The sequence below is a fragment of the Labeo rohita genome, chromosome 5 (genome assembly GCF_022985175.1).
Source record: "Labeo rohita strain BAU-BD-2019 chromosome 5, IGBB_LRoh.1.0, whole genome shotgun sequence".
Classification (NCBI taxonomy): Eukaryota; Metazoa; Chordata; class Actinopteri; order Cypriniformes; family Cyprinidae; genus Labeo; species Labeo rohita.
In genome coordinates this window covers 39,931,889-39,952,152 of record NC_066873.1, presented here as the reverse complement: position 1 = coordinate 39,952,152, position 20,264 = coordinate 39,931,889, and the positions used below count along the sequence as shown (strand labels likewise).

General features: G+C 32.7%; 1 protein-coding gene across 1 annotated transcript in view; it reads right to left on the bottom strand.

Annotated features, from left to right (window-relative positions):
- Nucleotides 1-20,264, bottom strand: part of nos1 (nitric oxide synthase 1 (neuronal)) — a 68,693-nt gene that overhangs the window by 7,974 nt on the left and 40,455 nt on the right. The window contains exons 15-27 of the mRNA XM_051110562.1: nucleotides 17,709-17,813; nucleotides 17,381-17,439; nucleotides 17,020-17,136; nucleotides 14,986-15,160; nucleotides 13,926-14,064; nucleotides 13,352-13,430; nucleotides 12,224-12,417; nucleotides 7,233-7,402; nucleotides 4,091-4,301; nucleotides 2,301-2,388; nucleotides 2,089-2,210; nucleotides 912-1,060; nucleotides 427-621 (exon numbers count right to left, since the gene is read on the bottom strand). Coding sequence (XP_050966519.1) covers nucleotides 427-621; nucleotides 912-1,060; nucleotides 2,089-2,210; nucleotides 2,301-2,388; nucleotides 4,091-4,301; nucleotides 7,233-7,402; nucleotides 12,224-12,417; nucleotides 13,352-13,430; nucleotides 13,926-14,064; nucleotides 14,986-15,160; nucleotides 17,020-17,136; nucleotides 17,381-17,439; nucleotides 17,709-17,813 — 1,803 coding nt within the window. The remainder of the gene's footprint in view (nucleotides 1-426; nucleotides 622-911; nucleotides 1,061-2,088; nucleotides 2,211-2,300; nucleotides 2,389-4,090; nucleotides 4,302-7,232; nucleotides 7,403-12,223; nucleotides 12,418-13,351; nucleotides 13,431-13,925; nucleotides 14,065-14,985; nucleotides 15,161-17,019; nucleotides 17,137-17,380; nucleotides 17,440-17,708; nucleotides 17,814-20,264) is intronic.

Sequence of the window (20,264 nt, the reverse complement as noted above, 5' to 3'; positions counted from 1 at the left end):
GTAAAATAATGAACATTTTGCATATTCTGCAAGGTGTATGTAAACTTTTGACTTCAACTGTAAATGTGAGAACTAGTTAGAACTAGTAACTATAACTTCTCAAATGACCTTGTACTTTTTTACCTTTGTACAAGAAGGGTCAGTTTTAAATAACACCACTAACTATAGCATAAAGTCTGAAAAAAAGTGGGACCCAGCCCTTAGTTTTGCTGATAAATGACCAATTGATCATAAATTATAAATATAAATGTAAAAATATAATTAAAAAATAATCCTGATTCTTGGAATTGAGGAATCATAAAAAAGAGAATTGATCGTAATCGAGAAATCAGTATTTTTTACCTAGCCCTAGAAGACAATTTTAAATAAACAGCCAAACAGCACCACTATCTATAGGACAAAGTTTGAAAAAAAGTGGGATCTAACCCTTAGTTTGCTGATATAGAACCCGGCATCTTCCAGAGACATGTTTCCATGCAGTTTAAAGATCTGCTGGACTGTTTTCAGTACGTCTCCAGCCATGGTGACGTCTCCACAGACGTAAATGTGTCCTCCTTCTTCTCTCAGATACTTGTACACTGTTTCAGACAACTGCTCGCGAAGCACATCCTGGACGTATTTCTGAGAGGAAAAAAATAATAATAAAAATTGTAAGATAAGGAAATGTATGTCTGTGAGCAACATGGCATTGTTCCACTGTTATTTGATCAGTCAGAAATACTTTGCTGTGCTCGTTGAGTTTAATAAACAACAGAGAAAATCAAAGACTTTCTTCAAATAAAGTCCATTTTTCATTTTCCCATTAATCCCTATGATTCACATGAGCATCTAGCTAAACCCCTCACTAATGCTGGAGCATAAATGGATTTGAAATATCCTCACTAATATTTGCCAAGGCATCATATTCTAACCTTTGGTCTCCCAGGCTCTCTCGAGTATGCGGTGTAAAGCTCTTTAAACACTTCCTTGTTCTTCGCCTGGATGGTCTCTTCCTTGTAAATGTGGTCAATCTGTGACTGCCGACAACCGAAAACCAAGATCATGGGGCATGCCTTGATTCCTGATTAAATAAAACATGGCAAATTTAAGATGTAACTCAATGATAAATGGCAAAGTATATTTGTGAAAGTATAAGTACATGTAATGTTTATTATATACAAATTATTAATTAATTATACAATAACAAAATGTAAAAATACAATTTTATTATTTTTTCAATTAACTGTATATATATATATATATATATATATATATATAGTAAAACAAATCATAAAATACAATACAAAAAATACAATAAAAAATACAATAGTATTAATATATATATATATATATATATATATGTATGTGTGTGTGTGTAAGAAAGTTGTAAAATGTGTAAAACAAATAAATACAAATATATAAAAAAAAAAAAAAATGTAAAATGTAAAACAAATGTAAAACAAATATATTACAATTATAAATAAACTTTTTAATCAAAAATTGCTGAAATATCACTGATTTACATGATTTACAAATGAAAAATGTATTAAAATTAATATATAAAACTGTTTAATAAAACTGCATTTTAATAATAATCATAACAATAACAACAACAACAATAATTATTTTTTTTTTCTGCCATGTCATATTATATAAATGAATCAAACAATGTTAAACCTTTCTCAGACCTATATATTTGAATGTACCATTTAAATTAGAATGTGTAAATTCAAGCAATTACAGCAAATTACCTATACAAATAAAAAACTAAAATAAATAAATACTTTTTTTTAAATTAATTTTATTCTACAAAAAGTGATGAAATGTCACTGAATTTGAAAAATAAATCAAACAATGCTAGACCTTTCTCAGAACTGAAAATTTGAATTACTTTTTTTAATTTGAGTTTATAAGTTCAAGTAATTAAAACATAAAATTTACATAAATTTACATAAAATAAAAACTTTAGATGGCTGGATACCTACATCATTTTTTGTGTTATTCTACAAAAATGCAAAAATGTTATAAATATATCTAAAATATGCATTGCTTTCTCAGAATTGTAAATTTAAATGCACATTTTAAATTCATAAGCAACCAAAAGCCTACCCTTGTTTTCAATATCATACAGTCTCTGTTGCCAGAAGCTTCTGAATGGAGCGATTCCAGTTCCTGGACCAATCAGAATACATGGAACCTGGTTGTCTTTTGGCATACGGAATGTTGGAGCCCTGAAAGACAAAACACATCCTTTGGTTTTATCAAATCCATAAGAAAACTACCGTTAGTGGACACATTTGACAAGTTTATAAATGCTTTACCCTCTGACAAAGCAGGGCACCGTATCGCCTTCTTCCAAGCTATTGAGCCAGGAGGAGCACACTCCATGGTGCACTGGACCTTCTCCATCTAGCCGGAATAAAACACATAATCCTTTAACCTGACACCCCCTGACACCGATCTAATGCCTAGCAATTTAGGACTGCTCAGGGCTGACATCACTTGCTTCAAATGGAGTGAAATTGCTATATTTCAGCCGCCAATTACACCATTATGCACATAATTACATGTTTACAATGCATTAAAAATGTGTAAGAGAGATTAGATCGTAGTTTCGCTTTCGCGCATGTTAACTAGAAAGACTTAACAGCAAATGAGCAGATGCAGAATTAATTTGATCATTTAATTTTCATGTAGTCCCTATCTTTAAAATAAATGAGCAGTTATTAGAAGAACAGTCAGAATCAGAGTAATACCACAGACAGCCAGCCCGGTTTCTCTTCAGACAATACAGATTATTCACAATTCATTAGGCACTTCAGTCAAATTGCTAATTAAGTTCATAGTCTCTTATTAAGCACCCAATTATTCACACCATACCGCTGTTGGGGAAATTTGGGTTTTCAGGCCGTATGTCACTGCAACTGTTAAAAGTGAGAGGCTGTTTAGTGTGACTCTCACAGTTTGAGATGAGTGATGGAGAAGCACTGGAAACATTTTTAACACTGTGAAGTGGATTGCATTGGTTAAACAGAACATCAGGTCCTGTTTACACCTGCTTTGAACATCTGGTGTTAAACTGATGAGCAGAGACGCATTACCGTTAACACCTGGTACAAACAGCATCTCAAATATGTATCCAGTGACCAACACCTGGGACTAGATTTCATCAGAAAATGTCTCTGAATTAAAGATTTCTTACATCACTTACTACAATCAATCAATCTCTGCATATTGATCAAGCAAATAAAGCAAAAATACTACTGTTCACAAGTTTGTTGTTGGTCTGTCTCTTATGCTCACTGAGGCTACATTTGATCAAATTACAGTAACAACAGTATTTATGACAATCACTGTTTTCTATTTTAATATATTTTTAAAAAGACTATTTTGCTAAATTTATTACTCTGCAGTGTCACATGATCCTTCTGAAATTCATTTTATATTGTTTATTTACTCTTGAAAACAGTTGAATTGATTGTGGCAACCGAGATACATTTTTGAAGATTCTTAAATGAATTTCTTAGATTCTTACAAAGTTTAAAACAAGAATTTTCATGAAGGAAAATTTAAGTATTTTGTAATATGTGTTTTTCTGTCTATTTGAAGAGTCAGTGTTAATCTGTCCTTTGTTAAAGTGTGAGATGTCTTCAATTTAAAAAAAAAAAAAAACATTTTTGGTAACACTTTACTTAAAGACTTTATGTATAATGTACATGAATATGTATATACTATATAAACACATATATGTATATTATACATAAAGGCTGTTACCACTTATTTACCACTTATGTTATTTTTTTCTGTATAAGCAATGACATTTCATGTTAGTTACATCGTATGATGTGTCATGCAGGGAATGTCTTTTTACATTCATACATATACAGTTTTTCACCATATTTGGTCATATTTTCCCCATATACTAACAGGTACCAATTAACAGGTTTTTACTTTAGCATCTTTAGTCTTTCTGCAAAATTCTAAGCATTTTTACTGTCCTGATGTAAAACTCATATTTAAATGAAACATAACTAAGAGTTCAATTAAGAGCTATGAAAAGGCAATGCTTTAGCAATCACTTGTTTGTTTTTTTTTTGTTTTGTTTTTTTACCTTTGGGTCGATAGGACACCACCGCCACAGTGAGGTGTATCTCTCCTGGATGGAGGTCTGGAGAGGAGCTGATGGAGTAGTATCGTGGCTGTAAGAGGGGTAGCTGGGTCAAGAGTAGGGTGGAGGGGATCTGGAGGGATGGGAACTCCTCCAACACCTCCACTATGGTGGGGTTATTGTACCACTTCCACTCCTCATACTCCTGCAAACCCTGAGGAGACACAGAATGAAGCATATAACATCATTGTGACATTTCCAGTAGCTCTGGTTTGGCACATGAGCTCTGGATGAATGGCAATCGCTCAAAACATTCTGCAAGCACCTTGTGCCGTGAACTGACAGTAAGAAGCGAGGTAAAAAAAACCTGTCAACACTATAATTTGCGTAAATGTGTTAGTCAAATGAGCGTAAAACGGAGCCAGAAAGGTCTTTTCAGATGTCTCCTTAAAGAGAAAAATCTGTCACCGTCGACTCACCATCATGGCACTCCATTTTTTCAAACATAAAAGGTTATTTAGACACAATGTCCAGACTGTTATTTCCCACACAACAAAGTACAGCTTTACTAGAGCTGTCAAGTTATATATATATATAAAAAAAAGATACAGACTGTATACTTCTAAAAGTTATGTCTACTAGACTATCATATGGCTTCAAAAGACTACAATATAGTGATGCACAAATCATATACAGTCAATCATATTTATTTTTTCTGTCCATTTCTTCAGCATATACAGTATTTGCTCTACTTACTTCAAAAAATAAATAAGTAAATAAATAAGTAAATAAAATAAAATAAAAAGACAATGCATTTATGAATTTTAGATGTAGAAAAAACTCAACACTGTGATTATAACTAAATGATACAAAGACAACTTAATGGCAAGGACCTTTATGGTTGCAAATCTGAAAAGCTGATGAAGCTGACTTTTAGAAATAAGTACTTTTATTCAGCACTCAGGACACTAAATTGATCAAAAGTGACAGCAAGAACATTTATAGCGTTAGAAAAGATTTCCATTTCAAATAAATGCCATTCTATTCATCAAAGAATCCTGAAATAAAATGCATCACAGTTTCCATAAATGCATTAACTAGTGGTGTCAAAATTAGCGCGTTGATTTTTTTAATATTAATGCGTTAAAAATATTTGACACAATTAACACAGGGACGGGGCTAGGTTTGTCCATCCCACTCACAACTGCTAAAGAATTGCGTTTATTTGGACACAGAACGTCTTTACGAGCACGTTAAACTCGAGACTTTTCAGTCACGCTCCAACTTCGCCTCAGTACCAGGCCCGAGTGCAGAAACGGTACCAGTGATGAGGAGCTTCAGTAGAACATCAGCGAACTGTGGTCAGATGAGATGTTGTCAGGTCATATGTTGGTAAAAACAAATCTTCCTGTCCTGTCAGCTTTTATACTGCACTCGTAATGCGTGCTCTTCAATTGCACAAACGTGCCGGCACACACTGTATTAGGCTATATTAGAGACCTGTATCATATTCAAACAAAATTCAAATGAAACTACAGTACGAGTATGCAATGTCATAGTTATGTCGTCAGTTAAGACATGAAGTTCCAAAAAAGGCAATTAAAGCTACATTAAAACTGCATGTTGCAACTGTGCAATTATTTATGAGTCACATTTAAAGCAGTATCAGATCCGCGTCAAGTTTTAAAGTAATAGAAGCCAAAATATCCTAATAACCAGCTGCTGTGATGTCTATTAATCAAATAATTAAATGAAAAAGATGAAATCAATAATGTCTGTATTTTTAAGCTTTATCTTTATTTAATTTAAAATTTAGTGTTTGATAACTTTATTAAATTAGGCTATATTTTCTTGCTGAAGGTAGCACAGGTAGCTATATGACATTTATTATAATGGGTTTATGTGAAGAATGTTTTAAATTCATTTAAATTAGAAGTTATTTTTTAAAGGCTAATAAATGTTAAAGTGATAGCTCTCAATTATACTGTAATGTTGAATGGCTATAGTCAGTGGTTAAATAGTAGGAAACAATTCATAGAGACATCATGATGGCATTAAATAAATTAAATAAAAATATACTTTATGTTGTTTCTACATTAATTTGAAGATTAAACGTGAAATTATTGCAATATAAAAGTAATGTCAGGTAGGATTAATCGCAATTAATTTCAGAAAAAAAGTGTGATTAATTTTTTATTTTATTTTTTTTTAATCGATTGACACCTCTAGTATTACCCCTGCTTTTGGAGATGACAATAATAATAATAAAAAAATATTCTTTAGAACAAATCAGCATAATAGCATAATAGATCATGTGACACTGAAGACTGGAGCAATGGCTGCTGAAAATTCAGCTTTGCCATCCAAAAATAAATAACATTTTAAAATATATTCAAATAGAAAACAGTTATTTTAAACTGTAATAATATTTTACAATATTACTGTTTTTACAGAATACATAAATGCAGCCTCTTTATTTTTTTAAAGAGACTTCTTAAAAAAAAAAAAAAAAATCTTACTGACTCTAAACTTTTGGTAGTGTAATCCAAACAAATGCTTAAAATATACAAAATTACTAATTTTTAAACAGGCAGAGAGAAACTGCGGGGAGTTGCCATCCTCACTGATGTGAACTCAGCTGAAAGGACGTCTGCAAAGAATGTGTCAATGTCCCTCTGTCGCTCTCCTCTAGTTCACGCCATTCCTTCATCAGAATCATTTGAACCAGAAAGGATGACTCACTAACTAAGCAGCCATTTTTAGCAACATTTCAAAAAATTGCACAGAGTGTTTCAGTGGGAGGCAATGAAAGAGAAATATTTCCATGCCTTGGTGTTGACACTGAGAAGCTCATGTGAGAGAGCAAAAACAGGCATGGGAGGGAGAAAAAAGGAAGTAGGGAGGAGGGGGTTGATTTTCAGAGCTAATAAGTTATCAAACTGAGAAAATTACTGCCGATTTGAGGCGGAAAAGGCAGGGCCGCATGTGGCGACGTGACGCCTTTTGTCTTATATGGAAGAAGTGGGTGAAAATGGGTCTTAGATCATTACTGTGCTTTAGCACGGCTTGTATTGATGCAAATAAATGTCTTACTTGATAATTAGGGAAGTGCATGAGTGTGTGCAGTTATTTGTTGTTTTCTTACCTTGCTGAGGACCTCTAGTCTCTTTCTCTGTTTCTCATTCGTCGCGAGAGGAGCAAACTGTTGCAGTAGTAGTGGACTTGGAGGGGTGCTTATGTCCAGGAAGTATTTGAAAGCCTGATAGATGGTACAGGGCGGGATACGACTCTCGTCTGTCCAGTTGCTAATCACACCTGCAGAAGATAAAGAGGGTCTGATTTGTTAAGAGTGCTGATATGACCTAGATTTTTCAGTTTGATCCTGATTTAACCAGTGATTTACTCATGTTTTGACTAGCAGCAGATTAAAACCTTGAAAATAAAGTTCAAAAGTTTTTTTTTTTTTTTTTTTTTGCAGTGATACCTCGAACCAACTAATGAGTTCCCCAAAGATAAATGGATTTCTTTATAATCTAAAAAACAGTATAAAGAATCTTCTGTTCTTCCGTAGATTTTGAAGGTTCGTAATTTAACCATAGATAGCAAAACAAAACTTTTAGTTAGCGCCCCATGAAATCGGTTTTATTTTTTTCCTCAAATTTCAATTTTTTGGTTTACATTTTTTTGGATTCCATTTTTTTTCCATTTTAATTTTTCTGGGCTCTTTTAATGGTTTTAATGGTTAAATTAAAATTAATTTACCAAAAAGCATGTCTAATTAACTGAAATCATGACTTATACAAACTTACACATAAATGTATTACGAGTTAAACAAAAAACACATTTTAAGACCCTATAAAATCTGTTTTTATTTTTTCTCAAATTGTTTTATTTATTTACTTTACTCTTTTATTTTTACAAATTCTGTGTTCTGTGTAATTTTTCTGGATTCCGTTTTAATTAAATTTTAATAATCAAAATACAATTATTTTTGTAAAATAATAGGGCCTGATAATTTTTAATGCTGTTTTTCTGGTAATCAAATAATAGCATAAACTTTTTTTCTTAGTGTGAAAAACATTTTGTAATCTAAAGAACAGTATAAAGAACCTTCTTAATTTTTTTGGATTCTGTTTTAATGGTTAAATTAAAATTTATTTATTAAAAGGCATGTCTAACTAATTGAAATCATGAAATGTATACAAATTAACAGCAATTTATTAAAAGTTAAACAAAAATAAAAAAATTTATAGCCTTATAAAATACATTGTTTTTTTCTCAAGTTCGTCATTTTCTTTTCTTTTTTGTAAAAATAAATTCTGTGATTCTATGTTAATGGTTTAACGAAATTTTAATTATCAAAACCTTTTTAATAATAAATAGGGCAATAATAGGGCCCCATTAAATACTGTAATGTAGTTTAACTTTTGTTGTAATTAAATTAATAAAATCTGGCATAAAACATTAATTTAATTTATCTTTTAACCAAATGAAAAATTAATTAAACGCTTTCTTTTTTGGCAAATAAAGTGCTGCACAACAGAGGTGTACTGTTAAAATAAAAAAAAAAATGGAATTTGTATAATTATTAATTAAAAAATGTTTTAATAATCATTTTATTAGTAGTAATAGTAGAAGTTGTCGTAACAGTTAGATATACATTCTACTGTACAATAGTAATGTTTCCATCACAATTTCTTCAAGTTACACCAAACTTTTATTTTGATGGTTTGTCGTGAAGAGTTTTGTTTATGACAGTAGTTTTTCTCAAATAAAAATCCTTCATACTTTAAGAAAACATGAGGTTTGCTATTATTGCCATCTAACTTCATGTGACATTCAGATATTCACAAATGCAAATAAGATTTTAGAGTTATGGTGAAGGGGAAGATTTAAGCAAACAGTGACTTTAATTTGACCTTTTTCCTCTCATATTAAACTATTATATGCCTTCAGAGGATCTCAAATATACAGTATAAGTCATCATGTGGATGAGTAAATAATGAGTTTTCATTTTTGTGTGAACTGTACCCTCATAATGCACACAAGGCATATACTTTTGTTAAAATACCTCTTTTGTCCACAATAACGCAGGCTTCAATGAGACCACATCTGTAATGATTGTCAGAAAAAGCAGAAAGAGTTGCAGCAACCTCATTTTCCCTTTGTAAAGGTCACTGCCTGGTTTTCAGTCATCCTGACATATTTCTCAACAAGGTAGGGTGAGAAATCTCACTTGAGCTAACCTTTTTAAAAGACAAGTAGCTTCTATCATTAAAACTGATAGACTGTAGATTTCCTGTCAGTATCATCAAAGCTATACAACTCTTTCAAAAAGATATGCATCGTCTTTAATACTGTAAAGAAATATCAAAAAGAGACATCCTTCAAAACCGCTGACAAAAATTGCCATGATATTATTTTAAGTATCCAGAGCGATATTTCTGAAAACGTTTGTTCTGTTCATGTTTCATACTTATTCTATTAGTACTGACAATATGAAAACAAAAAGCAAAAATAGTTTCAGTGCAAGACAATTTTATGTTTACTTATATGATGATGAAAAACTTCAACAAAAGAGAACAAACAGAATAAAACGGCTCAAATGGGAAAATGGAACAGTGCCTCAAGCACAAAAGATGAAACCCTGATTGAAAGCACATCATTTAGCATCACAAATGTTTTTGATTCAGTCAGATTTGTAACAGATTCAAACAATAGCATGACAGCATCAAAATCTGTCCCTGCGGGTGAAGTTTTGGATGCCAAAATTGTCTATTTAATCTAAATATCTCTGTCATAGATCATAATGAAGCCAAAGCAGATAAATCCAGCATTCATCCTTTAACATTATATGAAGCAATTAACTTGTCATGTGGGTTTAAATAGTGTGTCTTACAACTGAATAATCATTTTATTTCAGTATGCAAATGTTGCAATGAGCGTTTACACGCAGACTGCACTGATAACTGTCAAGGATCAGCAGATTATAAAAACCTAACAATGCAAAAGAATTGCATTTACATGAGATTTGAATTTATTTAATGCAAACATTGAATGAGCTGACAGCACGCTGAGAAGGTTAAAGCAAAATCCTTTTTCATAAATTTAAACTGTTTAAAAATAAACATTAAATGCATTCATATGACATATGAGTTTGTGCATGTAAATATTCTCAATAATGTTAATGCATACACTTTGAGTAGGGAACAATTAGTGGAAGCTCGTTTTAATCTTTTTAAAAAAATAATAATAAAAGTGAGGGATGCACCGATGTATCAGGCGACGATATTTATCGGTTGATTTTTTATTATTTAAAAGCCATCAGCATATAGCATGAAAAGTGCCGATACTGATGGTTTATTAATCAGCTGCACAAAGGCAATGAACTGTCCAACGTTTCTGTTAAACATTAAAAACCTGCCGAAACAAAATAACATTTCTACAAAATATACATTCGTTTGTCAGACGGCATAGTACAGCCTTGCAAACGAGTGAAATGCCCTAGCTTAGCTGTAAATTCATCATAGGTGGGTCGCAATTGCAATGCCCCGGCGTTAGTATATCCGAGGATATGTCACGAACCGGCAAGCATTAGGCCTACATTTACGTGAAGATGAATGGCAGGTAATACGCAGCTGTTTGTGTGTTTGAAACCAGCAAAAACAGCAGGATAAAGTAGAACACAGATTCACATCACGCACCTGCAGCGTGTCTGTGAACAGAGAAAACAGAGTAAAACTATATAGGCTACATAAAAGGAATATATAGGTCTTTACACAAACTATATTTCACTTAAATCATTAACAAAGCAAAAGAAAAAATTGTGCTGAGATCATTCTAGTGCACTCCACAGTTCACAGAAAGGAAACCGAGATGGCAGAAAGCCGTTTTCTTTATTTTGCAAAAACTTTACAGTTTTGAATGATGAACCAACAGCGTTGGTATGACCATAAAATTACAGAGTAACAGTTGCAGTGATCACATCGGCGCTTCACAGTACAAAGCCTATAGTTTATAGAAATATCTGGATTCATGCAGAATGAGAGGGGTAGGATTCAGTTTCGCTTTTAAATTAATTCATTTTGGGTTGACGTTTATATTTAGCCTAAATGCAACTTTAGAGAATTTGTTGTGGAGAGAAGGGAACTAAAATATCCTAATTGTGTTTGTAATGTTTGTAAATATTTTGTTTTATTTTAGTCTTATTATTTCTAAATGTAATAATAAAATGTGACCTACAGCCTGCTAATTTATGCTGGTTTTCACCTCAAAACGCTTATAGGGGTAGTTTAAGTAAATAAAATGCTGTAATTTATTCTTCTTATTATTATTACTAGGCAAAGAAAAAGTTTTAAAAAAAATAACGTTATTAACCAGTATTTTTTCTGCTCAGACCAGTTTCGGGAATGGTAATATTACAGAGGAACGCAGGAACAAAACCGTTTAAATACCAGCTTGGAGTGAACCGATCATTTATTTATTTTTATTTTTTCTGTTTTTAAGTCCTGTTTTATGCAATAGAACAAATCAGCCAATTGTTGGCCAAAAAAATCCTATTGGTGCATGCCTTAAAAAAAAATAAATAAATAAAAATAAATAAATAATAATAATGATAATAATAATAATAATGATATTATATATATATATTTTTTTTTTTTTACAATTTTTTTTTTTTTATGTGTTACGAGTGAAAGCTCACTTTCCAGTAAATGTGACATTACCAGCACTATGGACCAGGTCACCCTGATCCTTGCCTCATCATGAACACTAGAATGCCTGATGAACAGACTGTTCGGCAGACAAAGGCATACCAAGAAAGCCTTTCCTTTGTGTTCACAAAATAATGTTTGATTGGTGGGTCTGGCAGACATCGATTGATGAAACACTAGAAGTATCACATCTCTCTTCTGACTCTTGTCCTCTGTATGTAATTTTAGATTATTTTATGTATATGCTGTCACCTTCCATAATATACCAAAGCAGATCATTGAGCGACAAGTTATTTTGCAAAGTTGCTTTTCATTAGTTGACATTTACAAGAAATGACTAACCATTTAAGCCTCTAAGACGCACATCATAGTTATTAGTTTCAGATAGTTTCATATTTTTATGAAGGCAAAAAGGCATAGTTACCCAATGCTGTGTTTCTTTCTTCCAGAAACTCCACTTTCACAATTTGATTGACAGGTGGTGCGTCCTCCAGTTTCTCAATGAGAGTCGTAACTAGAAGTTCGTTGTTGCCAGGGTAAACGCCTAAATGGTCACCAGGCAAGTATTTCAGGGTCTCGTGGTTGTTTGCATCAAGGCGCACAAATATAGTCAATCGGCTGGTAGACAGGAAGTAAGAAAACATGATAATATGAAACAAGAGAAACTGATCCTTTGATAATCTTTGCACACCTTGGGTATTTTTGCTACAATAAGCTGGAATGAAGTGTAACATCACAAAGGATTTTATTTGCTATTTGTAAATGTTAAATGTGACCCTGGACCACAAAAAAGATTCTTAAGTAGCACAGGTATATTTGTAGCAATAGCCAACGATACACTGCATGGGTCAAAAATTCCAAATTTTTCTTTTATGCCAAAAATCATTAGGATATAAAGTAAAGATCATGTTCCATGAAGATATTTTGTAAATTTCCTACTGTAAATATATCAAAACTTAATTTTTGTTTAGTAATACGCATCACTAAGAACTTTAATTGGACAACTTTAAAGACAATTTTCTTATTATTTAGATTTTTTTGCACCCTCAGATTCCAGATTTTCAAAAAGTTGTATCTCGGCCAAATGTTGTCCTATCCTAACAAACCACACATCAATGGAAAGCTTTATCAATTTATTCAGCTATTCAGTTTTTTTTAAAAAGTGATGACTGGTTATGACTGGTTTTGTGGTCCTGGGTCACAAATGTTACATTTAAAAGTAGCATTATATAAACTCAAGATACAAAATTAGCTTTCTGTTATTGACATTAATTTAGCTAAAATCAAATGTATTTTCTGTTACAGATTTTCTTAACTTCACAGGGTTTAAAACAGTATTTCACCATAAACATATTTTTAAATTTCTGTAAAATTCAGTTTAGAGCCATCCAAACACACCAATCCTCTATAAACAAACATAAGAAAATGATGGCGGTTTGCCAAGGTGAATAGGTCACAAATGTTTATAAGGCAGACCTTAATGTCAACGACTGTAATAAGAATGTAAATCTGTGAAAAATAGAAACTGGACAGAATATTAGCAAAAACATACTTTGATCTGGCACTTTGTAGGTTCTGTCTCATCAGAAATTTGGCCCCGTAAACTTTCTTCTTATGGATGCTGTAAAGCGCTGAGAGTGGACACAGAAACCAATCAACAGTTAAAACATGTTGTGTGAAATTAGACCATATAAAACATCAAAAGGCAATTTAGCGGCCCCACAACTTGATTTGCTATAAAACTCACAATGGAGCTGAGCCGCCTATTTCAAGATCATTTCGAGGACTTTAGATGCAATGGTAAAAAGTCTGTGACATAGGAAATCAGGCTTGGCAGCCCCTAAATGCATTGTTTACACTTTCCTCAATTGAATAAGGAAGTGTTTACAATCCTCCGGGTAATGCTAACACGGCGCTGAGACAATCCGTGTCAAGCTAATGAGCCACTAAAATGGCAGTCCCTTCAAGAGTCAATTGGCATGCGTCATAAATTTTGAGGCGATAAAAAAACTTCCCCGTTCACAAGGGGAGACTTTAAGTATCATTTAATTTGATAAAAGCTTATTGGCTTTCGGAAATGATGAGTCATTCCTTGATGAATGGAAGGTAGTACAGCAGCAATGTACCTTGCGTTAGAGTCGGTGCCTCCGCCGTGTATGTCATCCGGAACTTGCTTTTCTTCCAACTGCGATCATTGCTGATCAAGGAATCGTTGGCTTTCTCAATATTAACATCATCGCCGACACAGAAAACGTCACATGCAGCCTGGGATAAAAAGGATAAAAGCTTATCCGTGACAACATTTTATGATGCTACATCACAAGTGCTGTACAAGAAATATTTAGAGTAAATATTCTGTAGACTTAAAAATATATAAATATAATAGAATAAATATATGATGTAAATGTTTTTATTAAAATTAAAACATTTAAATACTTATAATAATAATAAATAAATAAAAGTATATGTGCAGTACTAGAAACTATAAATATTTATATTTATAATATCATTTTTTTAGGCTTAAAGAATGTCTAAATAAAAAAAAAAAATAGACATTCAAATGTTAAAAAGAAAATAAACATACATATAGTATATGTGCAGTTTAAACAATGTAAATGTTTTTTAACCTTAAAAATGTCTAAATTAAAATCAAAATAAATAAATAAATAAATAAAAGTGCAGTGCAATAAATATACATGAAATATTTTAGGCATAAAATGTACATTTAAATAATCATAATAAAAAAATAATCAAATCTAAAATGAAATATTTTAATTTAGGTAAAAAAAATATTATTAATACTGTACAACTGAATCCACCTGACTACACCAAATAAATGGCCCTTTAACGTAATAGTTGAGCCAACTAAAAATTAATTTTGCCATTATTTACTTATTTAGTTACAAAAACATATGCTGGAAAAAAAAAAACTTTTTTTCAAATATAGAATCACTGATTATTAAGCCCAAAAAAGGCCAAAACAAGGCCAAAAAGGACCAATGTTTCTACAATATAGCTCATTTTTTCTCAATAGCAAATGAATAAATATAATAATATAATGCATTATACCCTTTAACAACCATTTATAATGCATTATACATAAAGGCTTTAAATAAAATGTTACCCAAAAAAAAACAAAACATGCAAAGCAGTGACTGTAGCCCACTGCTACGCTTATGGCACTACCTTGAAGACCTTCTTGGCCCATGTTCTAAAGGATTCCTCCTGGCCGCATAGTTCATCTCCCTCTCCCATGCGCAGGATTCGTTCCCCACCAAGCTCTTCGAACAGCGTGTCCACTGCGTGGGCAAACGCACAGAAGTGTGGGTATGCCCGGGAGCCAAGGCCAAACACAGAGAATCTGCATGCGAGAAACAGAGGATTGAGAACACTTGAAGCACATCAACACAAACAAATAGATGTACCGTATATACAAAACGAAACGTATTATAATAGTGGGACGGTTGTGGACATCAGGCCAGAGGCTGTGAGCTTTGATCCTGAAACTTAGAAAACTAAACAAGGATGAAATTCGAGGCCAGAGAGGATGTTACGCAAGTGTGCGCACATGCGTACGTGCACGGCTCACAAGTCAAAGCTGATTTGCAAAAAGTGTGAAATTTCTTTTGATTGCTTTAGGATGGAATTTCTTTTCAAACTAAACTTCTTTTAGATGGTTGCTCTCTGTTCCTTTGCTCTTTGTATTTTTAGTTTTGAAGAAGTTGATGAACTTCAGTTTAAGCCAGAGGGACCACAAAGACACCAGAAGAAACCAAATACATACGTAAAGACATATAGGAGAATATCATAAAAACAAAAGACCAACCACAAAATCAAGAGAAAAAAATGAGAAAACAAACATATTTTTATTTTAATCGTATGTGCATTGCAACATTTTTCCTCACTGTAAAAAATTATATGATCAGTAAATCGTGGCAGCTTATGTTTTTACTTAACTCGTCAACTTTTTATATGAAATTCAAGTTGATTTTTAAGCCGATTTAATGTAAGCTGAAATACTTAAAAAGTTATTACACTTTAAATTTAAGGCAGCAGCTGGATTTTTAGTTAAAATAGGTGGAAATTCTTTATAGTGCAGAATTACCAAAATAATTTGTTATTTACTTATTAAACTTATTGTTTGTTTGTCATTGAAATCATATATCAATTAAAGCCTTTTTTGCATTTAAAAAAGTGTTTGCATTGTAGCATAATTTATCAAACATCACCACAACATTGGCCAAAAAATAATAATTTATTTTTGACTAAACTTAAATTTACGCCAGAGAGACCTCACAGAGACTGAAAGAAGCCAAAGAAAAGAAAATTATAAAAACAAGTACAAGTCACCATTAAAAAAAAAAAGAAAAAGCGAGAAATATGAAAAGTAAATACAAATGAGAAAATTTAATATATAAATATATATATATAAATAAAAGAAATGAGTGAACTAAATATATTTTGCATAAAGAAATTTTAGGACAGGTTTAGTTAGTTTTAGGAAAATTAAGAATTTGTGCATTGCAACATTTTCAAAACATTGCATTTTCAAAACATTCCAAAATATGATCAGTAAATCATGGCATCTTATGTTTTTAACTCAAATCAAAATGTAACTCAACTTTTATATAAAATGCACATTTTTTAAAACCTATTTAATGTAAAGTTGAAATGACTTGTACAACCAAGTTATTATACATAAAAACATTTAAGGCAGCAACTTTTTTTATAGTGCCTATAAATTTAAGCCAGAGGGCCACATTGGAAGAAACCAAAGAGAAGAAAATTAAATAGATATACTTAAGTATATTTGGTTGTGCTTAAGTGGAACTATTGCAAGTTATACTTTAAATATTTAGCATTTAAAGGCCGACATTATTTAAAGATCATACTGTCCTTATCAATAGTGACATTAAAACATTTTTAAGACTTAATATTAAGAAATGTGCATTGTGCAGCTAATAGACTTGAACTATACTTAGTATAAATTCCTTTTTAAATAAAGAAAATATTTTTATAACATTTATAATAATATATATAATATAATATGCTATTATAATGTTATAAAAAATATTTATATATAATATAATATCATAGATATAATTTTGCATTGTGACAATTTATCAAACTTTATTTTCTTTCTTTTGATTTTCAGTTGGAATAACCCAGACATGTTTTTAAAAATTGTAATATTTTTTCCAAATACAGGCAGTACAGTACCTGACATTAGCAAATGGTCCGGTGCTCTCAAAGTTGGCTTTAGATTCAGGCTCGTCACTGGAGGATTTGCGGGTGTCAGAATATGAAGAGACGCTGTTAAAACGCACCTTGTATGTCCTGAGAGACAGAAAGAGAAAGAAATTTCTTTGTGTGTGTTTATGTGAACAGTTCCAGTGTACAGAAGAGAGAAAAAATGCATTCTATGTGTTAATGTGTGTGCCTGTTGCATATATGTTAGACTCTGTGTAGGTGTGTGAACTGAAACACTGAAAAAAAATTAATTATGGGAAAGCAGATGGGTGGGAGGACGAGAAGAAAATCACTCGCTTGTGTCTCCACTCGCGCACGCACACACACTCACTTTCTGTCCTCTACGCTGGTGGTGGGATGTCTCATCTCCATCAGTGCGGCACCAAATTTCTGTAGAGTGGAAAAAGGGAGAAAGAAAAACAGTAGAGAAGTTACTGGCCCTTCCCACGCATGTTCTCAATCACAAATTCAACCAGGACCTGCCAGCATAATGCAGGTTCTCCGTCGTACAGTATATGTGTGAAGTCCTTTATCATCATGATGAGAACATTTTGTTGTGTTGTGAAGTGTTGACAATTTGATTCAAAGCAAAACAAAATGATTGATGTGCTTATTGAAACACCAGCGCGTTAAAGCAAACTTGGACTTTAATAACTCACCTCTCCATTTTCAGGAGGGTCCCCATTGCCGAACGTACTTGTCACCACTAACACAAGCGTCTCGTGTTCCAAGTCGACCGTGTCATATTCATCCATGGATGTCACCTGCAGGGTCAAACAATATAGCATTATACGTATCTTGTACTGCTACAGCAGTGGCCAAAATTATTAGAACACTAATATTTTCACCAGCTAAAAAATCGTTTACTGTAGTGTGTCAGTAGGAAATATGAGTTTACATTTTCAAACACTAATTTTTCCATTAACTGTAATAATCCAGTGAGATTTTTGTTTGCACAAGGAGTCTGACAACAGCCAGTGCTCCACACAGAGATCTGATCTCATCATCATCCAATCTGTCTGGAATGACATGAAGAAACAGAATAAACTGAGACAGACTAAACCCAGAAGAATTGCCAACGTCTCCAAGATGCTTAAAGGGGTCATCGGATGCCCATTTTCCACAAGTTGATATGATTTTTTAGGGTCTTAATGAAAAGTCTATAACATGCTTTGGTTTAAATTTCTCAATGGTAGTGTAAATAACACCTTTTTTTACCTTGCCAAAATCAGCTCTGCAAAAATCATCCTGTTCTGGTCGAGGTTGCTTTAAATGTTAATGAGCTCTGCTCACCCCGCCCCTCTCTTCTCTTTGTGGAGTGACGAGCCTGTTTACTTTAGCTGCATTTAGCCGCTAAACTTGCTAGCTAGCACGTTATTAGAAATGCGATCGCAAAGATTCATAAAAAAAACCCTTATACTCATTCTGCTGTAAGTGAAGCTGGATCACAAATGATTCAAAAGCTATAGTACTGTTATAAGTTTTAGGCACTTGTCAAAATGCTGTAAAATGAGGATGCTTTATCAATTAGATTAGAAAGAAAGATTTTCTTTATCAATTAACTTCTGTTATCTAAATTAAATCAACATTTGGTCGGACCATCCTTTGCGTTTAAAGCAGATTTTGTACTAGGTGCACTTGCATAGTTTTTCAGGTAACTTTGCAGGTTGGTTTCTTGAAGCATCTTGGAGACATTGGCAATTCTTCTGGGTTTAGTCTGTCTCAGCTTGTTCATGTCATTCCAGACAGACTGGATGATGATGAGATCAGATCTCTGTGTGGAGCACTGGCTGTTGTCAGACTCCTTGTGCAAAACTCACTGGATTATTACACTTAATGGCAAAATGAATGTTTGGAAATGTAAACTCATATTTCCTACTGACACACTACAGCAAAAGATAGAAATAACGGACTTAAAACCTTTTTTGGCTGGTGAAAATACTAGTGTTCTAATAATTCCGGCCACCACTGTACATGTACATGATATCATAACCTCAGTACCAAATACATGAATCTAAACAGTTGTATTAGTCATATTTTTGTTGTTTATTAGTTTATTGATGTTTTGTGCCACTTTTGATTTAGACATATAAGAAGAAATAGTTGAATAAAGTCATTAGTTTTGTTTTCTTTACACACAAAAAGCATTCTTGTAGCTTCATGGCATTATGGTTGAACCACTGATGTCGCATGGACTATTTTAACAATTTTCTTCCGATCTTTCTGGGCCTGGGAACATTTCAGTTGAGTTGTTGTCTATGCATATTTCATCAAAAAATATCGTAATTTCTGTTCTGAAGATGAATGAAGGTCTTATGAGTTTGAAACAACATGAGGGTGAGTAATTAATAACTTAAAGGAGAAGTTCACTTCCAGAATAAAAATTCACAGATGATTTACTCACCCCCTTGTCATCCAAGACGTTCATGTCTTTCTTTAGTCTTAAAGAAATTATGTTTTTTTTAAAGAAAACATTTCAGGATTTCTCTCCATACAGTGGACTTCTATGGTGCCCCCGAGTTTGAATTTCTAAAAAGCAGTTTAAATGCAGCTTCAAAGGGCTCTAAACGATCCCAGCCGAGGAAGAAGGGTCTTATCTAGTGAAACGATCAGTTATTTTCTAAAAAAAAAAAAATTGACAATTTATATACTTGTTAACCTTAAATGCTCATCTTCTCTAGCTCTGCGTGAACTCTGTGTATTCCAGTTCAACACAGGCATGTCGAAAAACATCTCATTTTCTCCTCCAACTTCGAAATCATCCTACATCGCTGCAGAAGTACCAAACCAGTGTTTACAAAGTGAACATGTAAGGAAGATCAAACTCCCTTTACAAAAAAAGGTAAAACATCGATGTAGGATGATTTTGAACTTGAGGAAAACAAGATGGGAGGTTTTTCGACATACCCTAACTGTCTTGAACCACACAGAGCTAGACAGAGCTAGACAGGTTTTTTTTTTTTTTAGAAAATAACCAATTGTTTCGCTAGATAAGAACCTTGTTCCTCAGCTGGGATCATTCAGAGCCTTTTGAAGCTGCATTTAAACTGAATTTTGGAAGTTCAAACTCGGGGGCACCATAGGTCCATTATATGGAGAGAAATCCTGAAATGTTTTCCACAAAAAACAATTTCTTTACGACTGGACAGGGAAAGACAGGAACATCTTGGATGACAAGGGGGGTGAATACATTATCTGTTCATTTTTGTTCTGGA